This window comes from Zalophus californianus, chromosome 1 (genome assembly GCF_009762305.2).
Source record: "Zalophus californianus isolate mZalCal1 chromosome 1, mZalCal1.pri.v2, whole genome shotgun sequence".
In the NCBI taxonomy this organism is placed as follows: Eukaryota; Metazoa; Chordata; class Mammalia; order Carnivora; family Otariidae; genus Zalophus; species Zalophus californianus.
This window is the reverse complement of record NC_045595.1, coordinates 130,876,394-130,901,230: the sequence shown is the minus strand read 5'-3', so window position 1 is coordinate 130,901,230 and position 24,837 is coordinate 130,876,394. Positions and strand designations below refer to the sequence as shown.

General features: G+C 40.3%; 1 protein-coding gene across 11 annotated transcripts in view; it reads left to right on the top strand.

The window, feature by feature from the left end:
- The window catches only part of PEX5L (peroxisomal biogenesis factor 5 like), a 225,244-nt gene extending 204,968 nt beyond the window's left edge, over positions 1-20,276 (top strand). For all 11 annotated transcript variants that reach the window (XM_027585129.2, XM_027585126.2, XM_027585127.2 and 8 more), the window contains 6 exons: positions 1,646-1,789; positions 4,980-5,050; positions 6,145-6,342; positions 7,218-7,383; positions 7,772-7,929; positions 13,915-20,276. In XM_027585129.2, coding sequence (XP_027440930.2) covers positions 1,646-1,789; positions 4,980-5,050; positions 6,145-6,342; positions 7,218-7,383; positions 7,772-7,929; positions 13,915-14,119 — 942 coding nt within the window. In that variant the 3' untranslated portion in view covers positions 14,120-20,276. The remainder of the gene's footprint in view (positions 1-1,645; positions 1,790-4,979; positions 5,051-6,144; positions 6,343-7,217; positions 7,384-7,771; positions 7,930-13,914) is intronic.
- The last annotated feature ends 4,561 nt before the right edge of the window (positions 20,277-24,837 follow it).

The following is a 24,837-nucleotide window of genomic DNA, read 5'->3' as shown; positions in this document are numbered from 1 at the left end:
CACTTGGTGAAGAGGGGAGGGACACTTTTGAGAAATAAATTTAAAGGACTTGAAAGATAGAAAAAGATATGGAATTTTCTTACTGAAGGAAAAACTATATATATGTGTATATGTATATACATATAATATGTGTGTATTACGGATTTTTTGTGGTAGAGGAAGTCTCAATGATATTCAGTTCTGGATAACTTCCACTTGTTCAATCAACAAATATTTATTGAATGCCTGCCTAGCAATAGATATGATGATGAATAATCTCCAATCTTAGAGGATTTTCAATCTACATAGTCATTAAAATGTCTTCCTGCCAGTGTTCTCTGCCCTTCAGTAGGCCAGGCAATCTCATAAAATTAGAGTAACTATCTTATTAAATATAACCCTCTTCTACAAAGAAATCAAAGCTAGGCAAGAAGAGAAAACATTGATATAGATTGGCCGACTCTAGGCTGTAATTCATGCGCCTGAGGCATGGCTGGGGCCCTGAGCTCCTCGCCCCTGGGACCCCCATATCTGTAACAGCACTACACAGTTTTAAACTGGTCATACCCTGTGGCTTTGATAAGCAGGTTTGTCTTTCTCAGCAACAACGGAGAATGAAAGTCTCCATTTAATCTATTTTTAAACCTTAGTAGCATCATTAACAGACTAGCTTATTTGTATCTATCAAATTAGAAGGATATTATGATGATCTATGCTGGTAAGGTTGCAACAAATCATTTCTCTCAGATATTTCCAATTAGAGTTTAACTTGGGACAAATTTTTCTCAAAAGCAATTCAGTTATACATATCAAGGGCCTCAAAATAGTTCATAGCCTTTAGTCTAAAAAAGCCCTCTAGAAGTCTATCCTAAGTTAATAATCATACGCAAAGATTTGAGCACAAGGTTTTCTCTGTAACTTTATTTATGAGGACAAAAAAATGGAAAGTAACCTGAATGCCCATCAGTAGGAGCTTGGTTAAGTAAGTTTTGGCACAATGCAAATAATTTTAAAAACTAAAACTAAGTGGGGCTTAAGCTACAAAACTGCACATATGGTATGAGCTTATTTGTTTAATTTATATATTCATAGAAAAAGATTATTTATACATTACGTACGATTTAAATTTTTGAAAGAAAAGACCTATAAGTTTAAAACATGCATCCTCAATGGGACAGAAACTGGTTCAAGGAGCAGGAAGGTAAAAAAAAATCGTAGATAGTAGAATGGTTTGTAGCCCTCCAAAGGGTCACAGCACATAAACAGATGTACAGAATGTGGCATTAACATTTCAGGGGAATGGATGGTAGCACTTAGCAAAAATACGTCTAAAACTCTGCATTTTTTAAATCTCAGGGGGAAATGGCTAAAACAAAAAGAGCAAAAGAGTAATAGACAGAAAACAAACTCCAAAATATTAGCAGTGATAGGGGTTGTGGCATGATGGGTAACTTTTGTTTCTTTTTGTATTATTCAATAACAAATAATATCATCCAAAAGTTATACAATGAAAATGTCCTACATTCATAGGAAGGGGAAAAAAACAGTAATTTCAATTTAATTTAAATAACTTAAACAAATAAATTCAAATTCAAAAAGAGCTTACTGAATATCAGAAGGAAGAGATAAATGGATGGATCTCATAGCGCCCTTCTCCGTGTTGTAGGGATATTACTTTCACACTGAAAATCCCTTCAAGGATTGGCCTGGAGCATTTGAAGAAGGCTTAAAAAGACTGAAGGAAGGGGACCTGCCTGTCACCATCCTGTTCATGGAAGCAGCGATTCTTCAGGACCCTGGAGATGCAGAGGTAACATTTTCCCTTCTTCCTGCTCGGCTCACAAAGTGGCTGCGTGTGAGTGAGCGACAGGGGGCGCCACAGGGCTCCCCTCAGCTGCATTTGCATCAAGGAAAGGCTCGCAAAGGCGTTAACCTGGCTTACTCTGCTATGTGTTCAAAAGTTACATATAGGTACCTATTCGCTAACCAAATCAAATGTGCCCAAAGATAAAAGACAAGAAATGAAAAACCAAAATTGTCAACCTGGAGGCTCAGCAGTAGTTTTCAGGGGGCAGTGTATAGTTTTGTCTAGGACTAGAGCCACCCCGTGTCTCACCCTTGGTTTGCTCACTCAACGTTTACTGAGCGCATACTGGGTCCTAAGAATTGTGCCAGGCACTGGCTTCAAATATTGAAGAGCTGGGAAAATGGAACTGTTGAAAAGATATATTTGTGTTCTACCTGGAAAGACAAGTGTAATAAATGCAATGTCAGAGTATGCACAGGATGCTAGGAGAGCAGAGAGCAAGGCTCCTGAGCGGGCCTTCCCCTACAGTGAAATCCAAAGCTGAGTTTTGAAGGAGGCGGGGCTTAAAGAAAGACAGCAGGGGAGGCAGAGGCGTTAAAGAACAAGTGGTTTGTGTGTGGACAGTGGGCCATGAAACATTGTTCCAGAGGGTAGAGGGGAGGAAACAATGGTGGGAGAGGAGGCAGGAAGAGGTGGGTAAGAGTCTGAACTTCATGAAAGCCAGGGGAACCACTAGGGGGACTCTACTCAGCAGAGGGATTCAATCCGATTTGCCTAGAAAAACCCCTTTCTCTGAGGTGTGGAAGGTGATGGAGCCTGAGGCCAGGAGACCACCCAGAGAGGCTTCGCCATCCTCCTTTGGTCCACTATGTTTCTAAACCTGCAGAGGCCTGTAATAAGTTAGTGGCAGGTGTAAAGTCTTCTCTTTTAGTTTGGGAGTAATTTTCAGGAATCATCTTTATATAAGGAATATTCCTCATAAGGAATTGGCAGAAATTTTAGGGAGTGGTATATACGGTGCTGAGAGGCCAGTATAGAGGAGTGGTTAAGTTCTGGGCTGTGCCATCCTAACTGTGTGGGTTCAAATCCCTGCTCTACCACTCATGAGCCATGAGCCATGTGATCAGAGACAAGTCATTTAAACCGTCTCAGTTCCATTTCTTCATACATAAAACAGAAGTCACAATTATAATAACTATTCATTGGGTGTTGTGAGGATTAAACTAGTTCATATAAATAAAGTGCTTAGTTCAGTACCTGGTGCATCAATAATTAGCCTTCATTATTATTACTGGTTGTACTTAAAGTTTGTATAGGAAGGATGAGTAAACTGATCACTAGGTCAAAGCCCTGGTATCTTGTCAGTCAAAACGTTGATAGTGAAACAAGATTGAGCTGAGAATTGGAATGTGAACCAAAATATTGGAATTTTTAAGAGGATATATGAATCACTATGGAAGAGAAAGTCATTACATTAATAGAAAACTGTAGACCAACCCCCAAAAGAATATCATTTACATTTCTAAATGCTATGATGTTTTCATGTGTATTATATAGTTTGACACAACTACCCTGGAAGCTTAAAAAAAGAAGTATACATTATTATATCAGATTCATAAATGAGAGATTAGGACACTGGGTAACTAATGGATCCCAATCAAGGACCCAGGGCTTCTGAATCTTGGAGACCCCAAAATTCAGGTAAAGGACGATTTGTGAACAGTGAAAATGACACCATGCTCAAAGGCCAGCTAGTGAGAAGCCCCCAGAGAAGGAATGTTTCATCAAACTTAAGAAGCATTCTAAGATGTGTAGAAGGTGAAATCAAGATAGGGGCTGCTCTGTGTACATTTGAACGAATAAAAAGAATCACTGATATTTGAGAGGAAAATAATCAGTATTTTTTATGAGTTTATATGGCATGGGTAATAATAACTCAGGATGATAAAGCCAATACAATTTTTATAGCACTTGAGGATGATTCTATGTATCTTCATATAATTTTGCTTTAAAATGTCTGTGGGTGGGAGAGATATGCACTCCCCAAACCCTTTTATTTTTTTTAAAGATTTTATTTATTTATTTGACAGAGAGACAGCGAGAGAGGGAACACAAGCAGGGGGAGTGGGAGAGGGAGAAGCAGGCTCTTCACTTAGTAGGGAGCGCGATGCGGGGCTCGATCCCGGGACCCTGGGATCATGATCTGAGCCGAAGGCAGAGGCTTAACAACTGAGCCACCCAGGCACCCCAAAATCCCCAAACCCTTTTAAATCCGTAAGACTGATATACCCCCATCCCCAGCAAATTTGAGGACAGTGTATGTAATGAGAGGTTTTGTTCGTGTGGATTGTTCTTGTAATGGTGTGAGAATTATTGTTCCTCTAAGTATATAGGGAGAAATTTGTTATATTAAAAACTTTCGTTCTAGATATGAAAAATGTTATCTGCTTGAAGATATTCTTCACATTGTCGACAATAGCAAAGGATTAGAAACAACCTGAGAGCAATAGGGAATTGGTTGAGTAAATAATAGGATATCCACTCAACAGAATTTAAATTAAAAATTATAAGTATGAGGATTTTGTAAAAACATGAAAAGTGCTCATGATGCAATATAAAGTATAAGTGTAGGCTATAAAATTATGTATGTATTATATTGCATTTTATATGTGCTTTATGCATTTTAACAGTGATATTAGAGCCATGTTCATGGCTCATTAGAGTGGAGGATTCTGTTTTATTTTCCCTAGTTCCTAAATTTTCTGTTAGCTCTTATAGTAACAGTCAGACTTGCATCTATACAAACTGGTTTCATTTTGTACATCTTGAGATTCCTTACTATATAAAGTCTGCACTCTTTAGCTACATTTCTGGGTTATTTTCCATCCCCTTTCCTCACAAATGCATACTTTTATATATTTATCTTTTGGTTTTAAGACACCTAATACCATGAAATCTCAGATACTCAAATGTTTCCATGTGTCACAGGAGAGTAAAGACTGAGAATTTGTCAATAATGGCAGAGGATCTTGACCCAGATGTCAGAAGAGCCTTTGAATAAAGAAATGCTTGTGATATTTTTCCCTTTTACAAGACTCTCGCATCCGAGACAGGTTGTTCTGCATGGAGGGATCTAAAGCACAAGAGTAAATCTGCTTCCTCTTGCAATATTGACCTTGGTTGTTTTTTGTAGGCATGGCAGTTCCTCGGGATAACCCAGGCAGAGAATGAAAACGAACAAGCAGCTATTGTCGCCCTCCAGAGGTAGATGAAGCTAAGTGCAAAATTATGGGCCAAGCGGACTTCCTGTTTATCTTGTCTTTTGATCCTTAGGTACATTGTAAAGAATTTGGCCAGGATAAGTGCTGAGAGGCCACATATTACTTACCTGTAGGAAACAAGAATCTATGAAGAAATAATATTCCTAAATCGCAGTGTTTCGTCATCCGCAAATCGGTTGACCTTCATTGGCACAAAAGTGTCCACGTCAAAAGCGGTCATAAAATAGACTCATTACATATATAGTTCCTTTTAACTTTCAGCCTTCTGCAACATTTGAAAGTTTTCATCAGGAAAAACATGCTCAAAATAACCTCAGTGTAATTTTAGCTCCTTGTGTCTACAGAGAATCTCCTGAGATAGTTTCAGTGACCTACAAGTATAACTACTGAGCCTGTGACTAAAGGTCTAGACTGCTTTGGGTGGATGTAGCATCACACTTGACTTCATTAGAGCCCCTCTGTAAACCCTGGAAAAATCAGCCCTACCAAGTCGACTTCCAGATGCCAGATGATTCTCAGGCACCTCAAAGTTTGAAAGGCCCCTGCTAGAGGCCAGAGGGATAGCATGAGGGGAAGCAGCTATAGCCTGTGCCCCGTGTAAACCCACATCGGTAGTCTAGAAACACAGGAATTTCCCTCTCCTTTATAAAACACTGTACAGACTTTCATCTCTGCATATCCAAATTTACCTCTGGTCAGTTTGCTTTGTGGATCCAATACATTTAATACATCAATAATAGAGCAGCGCTAAAACAATGCTAGCCCCTCATGAAATAAACTCCTAATAAATCTTGTGCAAGGATTAGCCACCTTTTCTATTATCTTAAAACAATTTACTAAATAACCAGACCTAGCGCTCATCGAGAGGAGTTTTAACTTTCTTACCAACATACTTAGGTCCCAATTTTCACACAGATAAATATGGTATTTTCCAAGGACTTAACATAAACTTAGCCATGCTTTTGCACCATTTAATTAATAAAGACCTCAAATTTCCTAAAGAACTGTTAGATTCTGGCTCAGAAAAAAATCTGAAATTGGCTATTTATTTACCTATTTACTTATGTCTTCTTGCAGGTGCTTAGAATTACAGCCCAACAACTTGAAAGCTTTGATGGCTCTGGCCGTGAGTTACACTAACACCGGCCATCAGCAGGATGCCTGTGAAGCTCTAAAGAATTGGATTAAGCAAAATCCAAAGTACAAATACCTTGTGAAGAGCAAGAAGGGATCTCCAGGCCTTACCCGGAGGATGTCCAAGTCTCCAGTTGATAGGTATCCTTCTAATTAAGTTACAGTCGGCGGTAAACACCCATTTACATGATTAGGCACTTTAAGGGTAATTAACAAGGCTCACCAGGGCGCCTGGGTGGCTCAGTCATTAAGCGTCTGCCTTCGGCTCAGGTCATGATCCCAGGGTCCTGGGATGGATTCCCATATTGGGCTCCCTGCTCAGCAGGAAGCCGGCTTCTCCCTTACCCACTCTCCCAGCTTGGTGTTCCCTCTCTCACTGTCTCTCTCTCTGTTGAAAAAATAAATAAAATCTTAAAAAAATAAAAATAAAAAAAACAAGCCTCACCAGCAGCCATTCCGGGATGCATTCCTGCTAGAAGAGCAACTCTGATGACAAAGATTGATACTGAGACCAGAACCAATGACTGGACACATGATCAAGATTGTGGGCACTCACAGACATTTTACTGAAGTACCATAACTGAAAGCAAAAGGCTGTGGACATATAATTAACCTCAAATAAATTATAAAATGCACCACGTTTCATAAAGCCTGAGAATTGGCTATGAGTGAAAACGGAAGTCCTTCCTTCTAGGGATTTTGTTTCTATCAGCAATAAATCACGATGTTTAATTCATTCTCAGGGAACCCTGGGGTTTTCCACACTGGCACTCATAGGGTCAATGGAACTCTCCTTGTGAAGACCTTACTTAGCACAGTATGTTTCTGTGTATGATGAAATAATTCATGAAAATCAGCAGGTATTTTTTAATATGCAGTATTAATAGTCCTTCTCATTAAGCGAAGATATTTTAAGCACGATTTTTCCAGTCTTTGATGTTCTCTTGGAACAGAGGACATAATAGTAAATATGTTCAGACTATTTGGAATACACATCTCCATTTTTTCCCTTGTAGCTCTGTTTTGGAAGGAGTTAAGGAATTATATCTGGAAGCCGCCCACCAAAATGGAGATATGATTGACCCAGACCTACAGACAGGTCTGGGGGTACTGTTCCACCTGAGCGGAGAATTTAATAGAGCAATAGATGCATTTAACGCTGCCTTAACTGTTCGGCCGGAGGTAAGTGCACAACAAGAAACCATAAGGTTCTCTGTTAAAAATTTCTCACAGGCTACACTTTGCACATTTCTGCTACGTCTTAATTCCCTGCATCCGATGGCTTAATGTGATCAGTACTAATAATATGCTACTGTGGCTGTTAATCCTCAAGTACCTCAAACAGAAACATGAATTGCCTGACAGCATCCACTGGTAGCGGCTCTTTGATGAACGAAAAGTCATTTCACAAAGTCGTCCACACTATTTTTTGAGTAATTCTCCACTGTCATTGTCCCTATCCATGAGCCCTGGATAAACTTCTAGCCACAGCATGCTTCTTCTGCAAGCAGTAGGGGAATGCTCGGTCACTGTGGCTCGTGCCGGTTGTTAGCTCCGATTTTGTCCTCAGGACTATTCGTTATGGAACCGGCTCGGGGCAACGTTGGCGAACGGAGACCGCAGTGAGGAAGCCGTGGAGGCCTACACCCGTGCCCTGGAGATTCAGCCAGGCTTCATCCGATCCAGATACAACCTGGGAATCAGCTGCATCAATCTGGGCGCCTACAGGTGCGGTATGGTTGTAGGCTGAGAACCAGGAGCCACACTCAGGGCTGAGGTGAAATAACCTGAAAGATGGTTTGCGAGTGAAAATACCACCTTTTGTAGGAGTAGCCCTCCTCCCCTTGTTAAGGGAACATTTGAACCATTGCATCCTGAGGCCTGTTGAAGCGGGAACAGTGCTTTGGTGTTTCTCAGTCTTTGGAGAGCAGCAATTGTGGTGGCATCGTGTGAAATACAGATTCCCAGGCCCCTCCCCCTGAGACGTCCATTCAGTCAGCCTGGGGTGGGGCAACTCTTTGAGAAACTTGAACAATCCAACCCTTCATTTCCCAGGTAAAGAAAAAGAGAACCTTGGGTGGGGCAGGAGGACCCAACAAAATGACTTAAGAAGGTCTAGGGCCAGGTTTGGGCAAAGCACAACCAAAAGTCCAGGTTGTCTAAAAGTACTTTGCCTGTAAGGTTAGTTACAATTTTTTTAAAGAAAAAAATTTTTCTTTAAAAAAATTTTTAAATGGTGGGTTTATGGTTTAAAACGTCTTTCTTGTTTTCTCATTATTCCTCATCATCCGGTCTATATCCTATATCCTATTTTTTCCTCATCAACAGAACCCATGAACGACCTTTATTTTTGGGGGGTGATGAAAGTATAGGTAAGGGACGCCTGGGTGGCTCAGTTGGTTCAGTGTCTGCCTCCTGCTCAGGTCATGATCTCCAGGTCCTGTGACTGAGTCCCATGTCGGGCTCCCTGCTCAACAGAGAGCCTGCTTCTCCCTCTCCCTCTGCCCCTCCCCCTGCTCGTGCTCTCTCTCTCTCTCTCTCTCTTCTATCTCAAATAAATAAATAAAATCTTTAAAAAAAAAGAAGAAAGAAAGTATAGGTAATTTTTCCTTCTTTTTATACTTTCTAAATAGGTATTACTTTCACAATTGGAAAAAAGAAAACTGTTAGTTTTAAATCCCACAAAAAACATAAACCTTTTCTCATTCTCAAAAAGAACCAGGCTTTTAGAATCAGAAAAGCTTGGGTTCAAATCACAGCTCTGCCATTTACTGGTTTTGTGACTCTGGGCACGTACATTTGAGCCTCAATTTCTTCACCTGCTTTAAAAGAAGTGGTAAAATAATATTTAGCCTGCAGGATCATTGCACAGATTAGATGTAAATTGCCTAAGCACGGAGCAGTAGTAGGCACTTGTTATTATGATTATGATCAGTGCCTTCATCATCAGGATCCTTATCATTATTTATTCAGATAAGTCATCAGAGAGCATCCCTTTGACATCTGAAGAGCCGCTGTTTCTGAACTGCATTTGGGGGCTGTGCCACTGGCAAATATTGAGGTTTCAGAAACTGGTTGCTTCGTTTATACTAAAAGAATCTTAGAAAGAACATTAGTCACTGGACTACACCAGTCCTCTAAGAGGACTTAGCTCAGGCTAAAGCCGGGAATAGCTGAGTGACTCCGGAGCAGTTGATTTGCTTTATTTTCTGGACCTTGTGAAGGGAGCCTCTGTGGAGGCCGGCCTTATACCAGCCCGCAGAGGGCCCAGGGAAGCCTGCGCAGCCACCCCCACACCAGCTGGCTAAGGCTGACCAGGTCCGTTTTGTATACTAAGTTCATTCCTGGTCTCGTCTCATTTTCCTAAACTGATTTTATCTTCACCCCTTTTAGTCACTTATTTTCTCACTATGTTGTATGTATGTATTTTATGATATACCGTACGTTCTTTGTTTGGAACAAGGAGAGATGGAAATAAACACGTATGTACATGTAGACATATTAAATTCAATTAAAGGGAGCGCCTGGGTGGCTCAGTTGGTTAAGTGACTGCCTTCGGCTCAGGTCATGATCCTGGAGTCCCGGGATCGAGTCCCGCATCGGGCTCCCTGCTCAGCAGGGAGTCTGCTTCGCCCTCTGACCCTCCCCCCTCTCATGTGCTCTCTCTCTCTCATTCTCTCTCTCAAATAAATAAATAAAATCTTTAAAAATAAATAAGTAAATAAATTCAATTAAAGGAGGGTTTATAAAGCTTCTAGGTGAGTCTTTTTTTTAATTTTATTATGTCATGTTAGTCACCATACATCATTAGTTTTTGATGTAGTGTTCCATGATTCACTGTTTTCATGTAACACCCAGTGCTCCATGCAATATGTGCCCTCCTTAATACCCATCACCAGGCTAACCCACTCCCCCACCCCCCCCTCCCCTCTAGAACCCTCAGTTTGTTTCTCAGAGTCCATAGTCTCTCATGGTTCATCTCCCCCTCCAATTCCCCCCCCTTTCATTTTTCCCTTCCTACTATCTTCTCTCTCTTCTTTTTTTTTTTTTAACAGATAATGTATTATTTGTTTCAGAGGTACAGGTCTGTGATTCAACAGTCTTACACAATTCACAGTGCTCACCATAGCACATACCCTCCCCAATGTCTATCACCCAGCCACCCCATCCCTCCTACCCACCCCCCCACTCCAGCAACCCTCAGTTTGTTTCCTGAGATTAAGAATTCCTCATATCAGTGAGATCGTATGATATACATCTTTCTAGGTGAGTCTTTCTTAACTGGAACTCCTCATTACAGTGCAGAAAACAATACTTGAGAGGCCAATAAAATCGTTTCTTGGCATTCACAGGTGTAAGGCTCAGTAGGGCAACCGTTTGCAGGAGGCCAGGAAGGCCCGTGATAGGTGGAAATGGGCACATCTACTGAGGGAGAAATTTTAATCCTGTACAGGCGCAAGTCAATTTTAGAGTTGCCAAATAACATACAGAATGCCCAGTTAAATTTCAATTTCAGAAAAACAGCAAATACACTTTCAGGATAAGTATTTCCCAGATATTGCATGGGACATGCTCATACTGAACTGTTCATCTGATATTCAAATTTAACTGTACATCCTGTATTTTTACGGGGTAAATCTGGCAACCTTGACTGCATGACTATTTCAAAGTTTCAAAACATCTCAGCTGAGATTTGTGGGTCTTTTATTGTCATGCCAGATGTGGAAAATCTTATTAAGTACTAAATATTTTGCTTTTTTTTTTTTTCCTGAGGAAAAAAGACCATCGAGTGAGACATAAACTTTAAATGAATTCTGAAAATAAGTTTAACTTGAGGTGTAAATGGATAGTTAGGAAATAATAACCCTCAGTAGAGCTGTGACTCAGAAAAAAGCCATGAGCTGGTTCATATACTTTCAGGTCCACCAGAGTCTCGGGAGAGCTCCCTCAAGAACCGCAGATGTCTGTGTATGTGGCTATAACCCTGGTTGTTTGTCATTGCACATTTTCTATAAAAAGTCAAAGGCAAGCCCTTCCCCAGTATTGTATACCATTGAAACAAGGAGAGGAAATTGTTGGCGTGAAACCTGGGTGTAGCATAAGATGCTACCCTTCTGTCAGTAGAAGCTCCAGAGTAGAATTTAGACCAAAGAATCTTAACCTTTTCAAAAGTGAGGACCTCATGGGACGCCTGGGTGGTGCTGTTGGTTAAGCAACTGACTCTTGGTTTCGGCTCAGGGTCCTGAGATTGAGCCTCGAGTAGGGCTCCTTGCTCAGTGTGGAGTCTGCTTAAGACTCTCCCTCCCTCCCTCCCTCTCTCTGCCCCTGCCCCCCACCCCCGGCTTTCTCTCTCTCTCAAATGAATAAATAAATCTTTAAAAAATAAAAAGTAAATTTTAAAAAAATGAGGACCTCTTTTTAATGAAAACATAGATCACATCCCCTTTGGTGGGAATTTGTTAGTATTAATATAATGAGGGAAAGATACTATAAAATAAGGAATGCTTTTACGTGAATGCACATTATTAATCAAGACATACACAAACAGCTTATTCATACACATATGTGTGAAACAGTTGAAAACATCTACATGCAAAATCTTCTGAGTTCCCCAAAAGGACTCTGTGTTCCCAAGGTGGAGAACGGATTTAGACTCACTTCATGGGGAAAACCTCACATTGCTTGGCAGGGCTGGCTAGTGAGACTACTCTCTTGCGCTCCATGTCCCTCAGAGACCACTGCCACACACTTGCGAGCGCAGAGCAGCCTGTGCCTGTGGGGATTCCAGGATCTTCCTCCCCTCGGAGTTCTAACAGGCCTAGGATGACGAGAGGAAAGGGAGTCATTATCATTTAAGCGGCCACCCTGTGACAAGGAAGCCAGAAAGGGCCTCCAAAGAAAACTCCACACGTGCATCTCTTTATAAACCCTCTTCTCTCGCTTGATTATTAACCACCCAGAAGAGAGGACCGTTAGAACCCCACTGCCTTCCGTCAATCAGCCAGGTCGCCATGCACAGTGCCACCATTCCCCGATCGCCCTTTATTTCCCAGTGGGTCTAACCCTACAGATGAACAAATGCTTGGACTATGTGCAGTGGACTCAGAAGTCCAGCTTCACCTGAAATCTTCTCACCAGATGCTTACTAATGACCTCCTCGCAGGAGTACGTGGGATCGAATGTGTGAGAAGCTTTTAAGAAGAGTGAAGCAGATACAAATGAAAGCAGTGTCATTACTCTCAGCAAAGCCCAGTTTGTCAGATACAGAATACGTGCTTCCAGTGCAGGGGTCCTGAGAGGGCAGACCCAGCAGCCCCTGGGGACCCACAAGCAAGCTGGGGCCGGGAGAAGCGGGAAGGCCTGTGGACAGCATCTGACTCAGCAGGTCACAGACTTCGTGTTCTCAGGACCCCCTTACACTTTTAACAATTGTTGAGGACCTCCAGAGGCTTTTATGTGGGTTCTACCGATATTTACCCTCTTAGATGTTAAACTGAGAAAAGTTTAAAAGATTCATTTAAACGTAAGAATTAACCACATGATGACATTATCTATTTTATGAAAAATAATGATTCCCCAAAACAAAAACGTGCTTAGTGAGAAGAGTGGTATTGTTTTATCATTTTTGCCAATCTTTTAAGTATCTTGCTTAGTAGAGACAGATTCTCATATGTGCCTCCGCATTCAACCTATTGGGATTTCATACATCGTGTAATCACTGGAAAATTCCATTGTACGCTTGTGAGAAAATGAGAGTAAGGTAAAATAACATCTGGGGATTATTGTAGAAATGATTTTGACCTCACTGACCCCCGGAGTTCCCCAGACTGCACTTGGAGAACTATTGATCTAACTTAATAAGAGCTTTCACATAAATTGATCCAACTGCACCTTACACTACAAGGTTTTAAAATGACTTCTATTCTCCCTATTACACAGTTGGGGAAACTGAGGTTGAAAAGATAAGAAATTCGCCTCAGGCTAAATGATTAGGATTTAAGCCCAGATGCTCTGGTAACAAATCAACTCAGTCCCAGCAACCTCTCATATTTCTATCACCAATGCAAAAAGTTAAACCACTTTGTTTTTTTCTTATTTTCTCTCAAATTATTTATTTTCTTTATTTTTTTAAGATTTTATTCATTTGTCAGAGAGAGAGAGCACCAGAAAGGGGAGCGGCAGGCAGAGGGAGAAACAGACTCCCCACCGAGCAGAGAGCCCAATGCAGGGCTCCATCCCAGGACCCCGGGATCATGACCTGAGCCGAAGGCAGACATTTAACCGACTGAGCCACCAGGCGTCCCTTAAACCACTTTGTTTCTGAGTAGGGCCAGATGCTTCTTCTTCAACCTTTATTATATAAATCACATTTGCAAAAGGATTAAGTCTTTAAATTATCCCTGAAGGTGGAGAAAAGCAGATGCATTAATAAGTTAGCAACGGTTTCGCTGTTACTCTTTCTGTCCCACAACACAGTCCTAAAATAAAATTTGCTTTCCTTTTTCTTTCTGATTTCACTATGCTGAACAATGATTTTTTTCACAAAAGAATAATGAAAGACTCAGAAGGTTGTTCACCCGATGATCTAAAGCACCACAGAGGGGTGATTTAGCTTTTACGACTAAGAGAGATTAATCCATTTTCGTTTTATTTTTAAGTTGCTAACTCTGAAATTTGTGGCATTTTTAAATGTCTGTTTTTCTACCCTCTTAGAGAAGCGGTCAGCAATTTTCTCACTGCCCTCAGTTTGCAAAGAAAGAGCAGGAATCAACAGCAAGTCCCTCATCCTGCGATCTCCGGGAACATCTGGGCCGCCCTCAGAATCGCACTCTCTCTGATGGACCAACCGGAACTCTTCCAGGCGGCTAATCTCGGTGACCTGGATGTCCTCCTACGAGCTTTCAACTTGGATCCTTGAAGGAAAAGAAAACAATTAAAAATAATAAATCCTGTCTGTGTAATTGTACTGAGAAACACAAAACTATTTTATTATGAATTCCAAAAAGAAAAGGACAAACCAGATGTCCAAAAGGCCATGGTGAGATAACACAGGGAATTCCTACAGACAATGCCCAGGCTCTGTTCAGATTCCAAAAGCACAAAATGTTGTATATAGAGTCAAGGTTGGGCTCGAAAGAAGAACTGAGAGACACAAGGACAAACCAAGATGAAATAACTGTGTGTGAATACTCTTCACGAGCTGCACGCATATTCAAAACATGTCCTTTGGGGGTTTTTGTCCCCACTGGCAGCTGATACACATATAAGGACCTTGCTCATGGGACATGTGGAGAAAGAAAGCACTGCCTCTGATCAGGGAATTCTGACTGTTTCTGAACTATCCCCTGCAACTCCCCCTTTTACAACATAGTTTGGGCCAAGGTGCATGCACGTATATTAACTCTTGACTAAAGAGAGGCATTGCTTAAACCTATTCCAATTTTAACTTCTACCATAGCCCTTCGATTCCAGAGAGGGAGCTTTGCTGGCAAAAGCAGTTTTTGCACTAGAAATTTTTGCTGTTCCCAATCAAAACTTTTCTGGGACTGTATATATGCACTTTAATATCTTATTTATGCCTTGCTGGAGTTTTGTTTCGTTGCTCCAATTTTTAACTTAGGGGTAAAAGACTTGAGAACTTGGCCTTGCTAGATCCCTGGACCAAATAAAAATTCCTGAAAATAGTTTTTCATAGTGTAGAGTTTTGAAGGAGTTTTTCTCAAAGCAGGTATGACATAGGGTGTAAATATGTCAAACACAGATCTTACTCACATGCTTTCTGGGACTGTATGAACTTAAGCAAGAGAAAACGTACCGTCCTGTCATGCATTCTCTGCAGGGAGGAATTTTGATGATAATGTGATTTCTATAGAGTTAACATTAACTTGCTTAAATGTCATATTTTACTTGCTTTCTAACTGCCCTGCACACCAATATATTCCTTTTAAACCATTAACATTTTAAATAGTATTTCATAAGAGTGATACATTTTTTTCCTAAAAATTAAGTGTTTTCTTAGTTCCATAATAATCTGCACTGCTCACCCTTTTGCATTCTAAGTGATAAAAGATCAATATTTTCTCTCACTGAATGTCGGAGGTTTAATATGAAAGATGCATGCCCCTTTGGCTCTCATTTTGAATATTTATCAAGGATCAGGAATTTTCTCTTGGTGGTGGTGTTTTTATTTAATTGATTACATTCTGCTCACTTCACAGTGTGTTGTGCCTGTTGGGGCTTGGTGATTATTTGGAATGATATCATTTTTTAAAGATTTAGAAAAAGTGTTTGCAAAATGCTAACCAAAATATAGTATCAGCAGTGTCCAATTCTAACAATTGGTCCTAGTAAGTGGTCCCACTCCTCCTTGTCTTTTCTCCTTCCTTCCTCCAGAAAGCAATCTGATCCCAAATTTTTCTTCACGGTCTTTGGTTAGTAGTAGCTGATTACTCTCATGATGATAGTTACCAAGCAAACAGCATTTGAGTCAAGACGGTTTGATTGACTGGGGAGTTAGCTTCGCCTGGGGGCGGAAATGTGCAGGTAGAAATCTTCTCCTCTGTTACCTCCAAGTCCCTCGGGTAGGAAGGGGCCTTGAGGAAACACAAAGCCACAGGTCCTTGAAGTTTAGTACGTTATAACAACAGAGAGTTTTTATAAAGCTTACAAGGACAAGGAGTTTATAAAGTTTATAAGGACAAAGAGTTGAGGGTCCAATGGTGTGCCAAGCTTTCGTCTTCATTGTCAACACTCACTTGGCAAAGTGATGCCCCCGGCTGGACAGCAGGAGGCAGAGACACATTAAGGCATCCACCATGGGGCAATAGTGACAACCCAGCCTTTGCCTACTTCCCTCCAGTCTCAGAAGCAAAGTTCAACTGTATTTTCAAGAATATTCTTTAGAATTTTAGAATCCTAGAATTCAGTCTAGGAAGGACTCTGGGGGCCAGCCTCCAGGTTCATGGCAGCTGCCTGCTTAGATATCCCCAGTAGAAGAGCATCCATTCTCTGCATGTTCGTCCTCCCAAGTTCTGTGCATTCACTGGCTGGCGAGCTGATTGGCATCCATCATAGTCCATTAGGAGCCTCCGAACACAGGATTCAAAGGAAACTTTACAGGTTTCTGTTTATGATGCCGATCTATACTTTCAACAGTAACTGAATTTGCAGTAGTAACAACAGGCTGTTTTCGTAACTTTCTTTTCTTAGGATACTTTGATTTAATTTGATTGTTGATAAGATGGTGGAAAATTTAGCAGACTGAGTTTTATTTTGCTGTCAGAAGACCAAGTGACTTCAGGGGAGAGTAGACAATTTTCCATTCCCATCATAATTTGATAATTTGCAGAACATTCAGTAGGACTTTGTCCGGTATATCTAGTATCCATCAGAACCAAGATTTTCATAGTCAGTTGCCTGTCAGGAAGTGCAGAGCTATTGCCCAACACGTTTTTCAACATCAACAATATTTTCAAATAAAATTAAGTAAAAACAGTTACTAAAAAGCAAGTGAAAGTTTATAGAAATCAGAGCACCACCAAAAATTAGTAAGATTATAGAACAGTCTTTATTGTATACGTTTTTAAAGTATACACACATTCTTTTAAGGCAGAACTGTTTTGGGTATTTCACCCCGGTGGTGTGAAATTGACATTTAAATTACTTCTTTCCATTTCAAAGGGCAAGGTGTCCTGGATTCCTTTCTGAGGCACCTGGGAATGCTCGGAGTTTCTTTTTTCTTGTATTACTAAGTAAGCAAGCCCAAGATGTCTTAGAGGTGCTACTCTTTTACTAGAATGGCCATTCAGTGGCTTAGATGTATCTTTCAAGAACTGATTTCCCTAGCAGATTGGAAGAAAATTCAGAGAAAGCCAGTGCTCGTTGCTGAATTTCAAAATATGTTATAGCTATGTCTAGTGCGCTATTTCCATGTGCTGCTGCTGTACCTTAACAGTGGGGAGGAGCTAGAGGGATAAGGAAGAGAAGAAGGAGTAAAGCATTCCCCCTACTGGGTCTGTCACACTGAGTCATCATTCCCTTTGCTTTCTCTGAAGATCATTTCCCACGACTCCTGGAAAGAAAGGCAGATCTTGTCCACCAGGAAACTTTAACCGAAAACTAGGAGCTCTGCTTTCTCAGCCAATCTGCCTTTCAACTAGAATGGCCAATTAGTGATACTTAACCAGGTTGGAATGTCCAGGACACACTCACTTTCAGAGTTTTATGCCACTCTTCTTTACTGTAAAGAGAACTATTGTGTTGAATCTTGGGTCCATGTCTAGATACTCAAACTAGAGAAATCTTTCTGGCATATTCTTGCCATCCAAGCAAGACTTGAACCCAACTATAGCTAGTCCCACATATAACAGGAGCTCCTAAACTTTGTCCCATAACCTTTATCCATGAGTTCTTTGGGAATAGAGAGAAAACAAGATGGTCATTTTGTGTCCCTTCCTCATTTGCCCCTGAAATCATTCCACAAGACTGGACTGCACTTTAAGTTAGTTGTTGCTGTTGTTTTATGCCTTGAAATGACTCTAAAAGCACTCTAGAAACAGGGTATTCTGAAGGCTTAATTCGTGTGCCATCTTTTTGAGGCCTCATATTTTAGAAATTATTAAACATGCACACACATGATTTCAACTTTGTAAAATAATTTCAAATTCATTCCCTTTCCGGGTTTTATTGCACAGTTTCCCTGTCATCTCAGTGTTTATAGAACTGGTTGAAATTAAATTGTTTTGAACTAAGAAGTAGATATATATATTTTTTTAAAGAGTGTTCATAGATGAACTCTGGCATAAGGTTTGTAAAAAGGCAATTTTTAAAAAATAAAACATATAACCTCAGGTGCAAAATACGCATGCATTAGTACTTGCAAATCTGCCTATTCAAATATTAACCAAAGCATGCAAGATAAACTTTACTGAATGTAAATTTACCCAGTGCATGATTAAGTCTCATAGGTTAGCTTACTTTTCCTTGCTTCTGAACAAGGAAGCATTTTCATGAACTTTGTGTTAAAGTCATACTATTTGCTTTTAATATCTTATCCTCGAGATTGTTTGAATGCTATCACACTGAACTTTACAGATATTCACACGTCTGGAGTATGCAGTGTTGCAGCCAGTGCCAAATGAACCTACTGAGAAATCCAGGTACTTAGACATCTAAACGAGTTTTAAAAAAACAGTTGAGGTACAACAGATCCAAAACTCCAACAAAGTCCTTGTGTCTGAATGCTACTAAACAAAATTGTATTGATTGCCTCCATTCAGTTTTGGGTTCTAAATTCTGAATAGTGCATTTCAAATATTTTCTAAAGTTCAAGAATAAGTTAGAAATACTGACATTCTAAAAAAGGTGGGGAGGTTGGGGTCATGTCAGGCACATGAAAACCATTCATAAGTCAAAGTGGACATGGGGACTTAATTTCCACAAATGTTACGTAGTGAGTGTGTGGGGTGTCACACCATTGTCCTCAACATGGCCCTATTTGTATGATATCAGTGAGCTATGTCTAAAAACACTGAAATTCAGGGATGATGAGGTGATTTCATGGTCACTCAGAACCACCTTGGAAGTCCTCTCACTGCTTTTTTCAGTAACCCTTGCTTTATGAAAAAAATATGGGCAAGAAGACCAGAAATGGTGGGAGCAAAACTCAGTAAGACAAAGTTGGGGGGGTCTTCTGTTAGTAACAGCTTTGTCACCATCCCATATACTCCCAAACACAGACCTATAAGCTCAAAGACAGAAATCCTCAAACATGCAGCAAAGACTCTTGTGAGGAGGCATTAAAAAATTAAGAGGAAAAAGCCCAGAAAATTAAAGTGTGAGGTTTAACAAACTCTCATGTGGTAAAACAGCCTTGAATAAGGTTTCCACTACCAGCAACCTCTGCAGAAATCCCAAAATAATGCACTCTGGAGACAAGTGCCCCGATCCCAGAACTGTTTTCTCAGGACCTGCTCTACCAGAGAAAACCAACTTGCAATGAGCGGAGTGTGGTAACAAAATCCAGCCAGACTCATTGGGACACTTTCAGAAACCTGCACTCAAAACAATATTAAGATGAAAAAAGGAACAGCAGGCCGTTCATTGCTCAACAATAAAATGTGTGTCTTTTTTTTTCTTCAAATTTCTTGGAGAGGGGAAATGGTATGACCAGAAAAATAATAAAACGGCAAGAGATATACATACACACTCAACTAGGTAGTTTGACATTTTCACTGAGAGATATAAAAAATTTGCCTAGATACCATAAAAGAATTGTGCAATGTGAGAAATGTTCATGATTGACTATGTTGCCAGTAGCTAAAGGAAAAAAAGCAAACCTAAATTTTTACCGATGTCCTTTCAATTTCCCCCATATCACCTCACTCAAACCCTCTTCAACTTTCATTGCCCAGGTTTGTTTACATTGGTTGGAAAAAAAAAAAACCTGATTAATAAAATTTTTACAAACTATAACAAGCATTTATTAACTATTTAGAAAAGACGTTTCTATATATTTTGTATATCTATGAATATTGCATATCTAGTCTAACCTAAAGATATTGAGACAAATTCTTCTGTGACGCTTCTTTATGCTCAATAATGTTTAAAATCTTGGGATTCATTTTTAGGCTGAAATAGACAACAAACACAAAATTTAACTTTAAATGTTTACATTGAGTTTTTAAATTAAAACCAACCCAAATTAAGTGACCTATACTAAATTAATGGCGATGGGGTGGGGTTGTAAAAGTTACGGGCATACTACGTGATAATGTATCTGTGTATTTAGTGAAATATTATGTATCATAGCACAACTCTGTTGGATATTAAGGCTTCATCTTAGTATTTCCCTGCATTGCTCTTTGAAATAAAACTACTACCATAAAAACAACCTCTTATCATATTGATGTGTTTAACTTACTCCTTTGGCTTATAATTTGCAAAGTACCAAGATTAAGGTAGTATTTTTGTACTATTATTGGAAGCATGCCTTCCCTTTTTCACATTACTAAACTGTATTTATATTTGTGCAATTTTAAACTATGTTTTCAAATAAACTTTGTCCGTGGCTTCAAGGTCTTTTGAGAAATCTTTTGAAATGGGATTTGGGAATCAGAACTGCTTCAAATCAAATATAATCCAATTTGTACTACTGGTTAAAAAAAAAAAGGTATTTTATTGAATATCACCACATATGATTTTGCATGAGTTATCTGGAAATTAAGAATGCATTTTTAGATATAAAACCAAACTTTAAAATCTTCCTCCTTTGTTAATTTTTTAAGAGTAAAATATTATTTAATCTGAAATTGGATTTTGTGATTTTTTTTTTTAGAATAAAAGTATTAAAATATATTTCAGTTTTAGGGTCTGGATTTTTTTTTGTTTTTTTTTTTTTTCATCAGTCAATAAATATTTGAGATTCTACTATGTACAGGTACTGTTCTGATGCAGGTCAGTGGTAAGTAAATCAAATCAGACTTGCCCTTGAAAGCTTAGATTTCTGTGAGCGATCAACAAATACTTTAACAAATAAGAATGTTATGTGCCAAAAAGTGCTAGAAGAACAAGGCAAATAAGGTTTTATGAGAGAGACTGGTGGCTCCTTTATCTATAGATGGTCAGGAAAGTTTTGTCCTAGGTGACATTTGGGCTGAGCTTTGAGCAAGAAACCAACCAAGTGGAGTTAGGAACAAGCGTTCTTGGCAGAGCCAATAGCTAGCACAAGACGCCAAGGCAGGAAGGAGCTTGGTGTGTGTTCAAGGAGAAAGGAGTCCAGGGTGGCAGGGCCTGTGAGCTGGGGAGACTTTAAAGAGATGCCCTGGCAAAGCAGGAGATTGTCAGTGGCCTTCCCAGAGCACATAAAGTGTAGATTTGCCCCCAAGCAGAGGAGGGATGCCATTAAGACAGAAGTTTCTGTTTCCAAAATGTTTACTAACGAAGGCTTTGAGTGGTGGGACTGATGATACAGGGAACAGGCTTGGGTGGAGAGCTACACAGGGAGACCGAGCATCCCCTTCTCCCTCTTCACTGCCCCCTCTTGGTGGAAGTCAGCCCTGAACTTTGGTGGAAGTTCATTTTCTCCTCTCTAAAAATCAAGCTGTACATCTTTCCTTCCCACTTCACTGTTACTCTACCCAGTGGTGAATTGTGTCTCCTCTCCCTACCCCTTGCATAACTCAAACCTTTTTTCTGTATCTTACCCCTTTTTAAATGAGAATCATATTAATTTCCTCAAACAGCTGCTTAACTCTACGTGTATACATAAAAGCAGCCTGAAGTTTGAAGTGTTCTTTACATTTCTTTATAAGGCTCCTTCCAGTAATGACTTACCTGTCCACTACTTTAGGGCTCCCAAGGACTTGTGCATTTTTTTCCTTACTTGTACCTCATAATAAATAATGCTGCCCGGTAATCATCTTAATGAATCAGCACTTTGGGAACTGACGGTTAATTTTAGTGTTTTGCTCTATGATAAACTAAACCATTTGATCCTCAGCAGGCCCTCTGCTTGGGCTTCGAAGGGCGGAGACCAGGCAGTACAGCCTTTCAGCCCAAGTTCCTTGAGAGGGAAAAAGAAAGGAAGCTAACATTTACTGAAATCTACCATGTGGCAGATCCCTAGGCCATTGTTTCTACTATGCCATTTTAACCCCAAGGCACACTCAGGTCCTCTGCTTTTCCCCTACCAATAATGTATCTGGTCCATAATTAATATGACAGCAAATGATGAACATAACAGCAAAAACTGTGCCAGGTGAAAACAATCAATGTCTTACAGACTAAAAACTGACTAAAGATCACATCTACTACTAAAGAACTACAAATACTAGCCCGGGAAAAAGTAGGCTTAAGAGAAAATACCAAAGACGATGGCTAAGAGTGCTCATAGTAATATTTGCTAAATTGATTTTAAAAAATGACAAAAGAAGAAAATCTCAACAAAATTTAAGTTTGCAAAATTTGACCTGGTAAAGGGGGACCTGGTGGAAACATGGCTGCAAAAGGGAATCTGCAATAGCAAAAGTTATAATAGGGAAAATCTGATGAGGACCAAAAGATGATGACTCAAGACTTTCTCATAAAATTTACAGAACTGATCCCAATTAAACTAATTTCATTAAAATAGAAAGGAAAATGTAAAAGCCTAGAGAGAGTTCAACTAGATCACTATTTCACACGTTCTCCTCTCTCCTCCAACCTCCCATCTCCCCCACCCATGATCCCTCCAAGCTGAAGATCTCACTTCTTACTTCCCTGAGCAAATTAAAGCAGGTAGGACAGAACCCTCAGACTCTCAGCACTCTATCTGCTCACAGCCACAGCTGGGCTCCTGTCTCTGCCTTCCTCCATCCCCAGACAGGCTCCCCAGCCCCTGCCTAAAGTCAGCTCCCACTGGGCACCAGAATCCATCACCTCTTCCTGCTCAAGAACAAACAGACAGCGATTCTTACCTTTCCATCCTACATCCTTAGTCTCGCGCCTCCTATTTGACCATGTTATTTCTCATATTTAAAAACAAAACCCTTTCTTGATCCCACCCACAGCACTTCTTTGCTTCTCTTGGTAGCAAAATTCCCCAGAGAGTTGTTGGCAATCATCTTCTGCAATTCCTGTCCTCCCAAACTGTCCCCATGGAGATCACCCATGGCCTCCAAGTTGACCAATCTTGCGGTCAACTCATCTGACTTACCCTATCACAGTTACTGGACAGTTGATAAATTTTGCCTCTTTAAGACACTTTCTTCACTTGGCTTCCACTTCCAGGCACTGTTCTCTTGGTTTTTGCCCACCTTGGTGTTCACTCCTCTCAGTCTCCTTTGCTGGTTCATCTTCTCCTTGACTTCTTATATTGAGAGACTCAATCCCTGGACCAATTCTATTTCTTGTCTCTCTCCATTGGCGCTTAGACCCAGTCCCTGGTTTTAAATGCCATCTAGCTACTAACAACTCCCAATTTTATACCTTCAGTCCAGACTTCCCTCTCAAAATCCAGAGTTGTATATCCAGCTTCCCACTCAACATCAACCATGGAGGTCTAATAGGCATTTTAAACTCCACACGTCCCCAACTGGACTTGTGATCATCTTTTCCCATCACCTTCCTTATCTTTGTTGATTGCAACTACATTCTTCAGTTGCTCAGAGCAAAAACTTTGAGGTCTTGCTTTGCTATTCTCACACCCTCACATGCCACATCCTGCCCATCAGGAAATCCTACTGGCTTTACTTTCACCTGTATCCAGAATCTGACCCTCCTTGCCATCTCCGCTGCTACTACCCCATCCATGTGAGCCATCATCCTATCCAACCTTGCTTACCACAGTAGCCCCTACTTTTATCCTTGCCATCCTATCATCTAATCTAGACAAAAACCATCTTCCTGGAACTTTGGTCAGATCAGATCATTGCTGTGCTCAAGACCCCAGACTTCTGAGGGGACTCGAGATTCAAGTCCTTCCAATAGCCTCCTGGCTCAGGCAATCTGGCCTCTCTCCAAACTCCTTTCTCACTACTCTGCCCCTCATTCCCTTCTTTCAAACCACACTGGTCCCCTCACTGCTTCTCTGACATAATGGATATGCTCCCCCACCCTGGATTCTCTGCTCCAGTGAGTCCCTATGCCAAGCATATCTTTCCCCCAAATATCCATTTAGAGGACTCCTCCACCTCCTTCAAGTCTTGGTTCAAATCTCACCTCCAAATGATGCCTTCAAAGAGTACCCTATTTAGTACCACAGTCTGCACCTCCCACCCCCCTTCTGCTGCTTCTTTTTTCCATAGCACATAATACCTTTTAACATATTATATAAGCTACTTATTTCTTGTTTAGTGTCTGGCTTTCCCTGCTAGACAATAAACTCCACAAGGGCAAAGAGTCATGTCTACTTTGTTTACTGATACATTCTAAAAAAAACAATGCCCAGCACATAGATGTTTAGTATTTACTGAACGATGAGCCATGCTATATAGATTAACAAAATAAATTGGCTTAATGAAATTATCTCTAGAAAAATGCTTTGGAAAAAAAAGTCATCGATGTTGGTATAATTCTGATTCTTTAAAAAAAATTTTTTTCTGGACTGAAACAAAGGGTCAAAACCTCCATAGGGTCAAAGTGCTATGGGGTTAAAATAGTGACATAAACTAGCACAGTAAAAATATCCTGTGCCACCAGACTGTTAGATGTTTTACATAACTCCTCTCATGTTTTATCATGCCCACTGCACAGATGCCAAGACTGTGTTTCAGGATATTAAGTGCTTAACAAAGTCACATAGCTAGTCTGGGCTTGAAACAGGATCTGAAGGCAAGTCTCTATGCCTCCACTCTTGCCATTTTATCACTCTACCCCCTACCTCACCGAAAGACTTTTCCTAGTAAATTTTTAAATACTTGGTTGCGTGAGGATGAGAATAACTCACTGTTTCCTATTAAATTTCCCCACTACAAATGGTTTGTCACTGACCACATTAGAGAAGCAGGACCTTAGGTTCAAACAGTGCATACACACACTGGTAAACACTTCCGCTAGGCACAATGGGGCATAGCCAGGGAATGTGAGCAGCAGCTGACTCGCAAACATCATCCTAAAAACTTTCTAATTCTTGAGTCACAGGAAATCCCCCATCCCCGT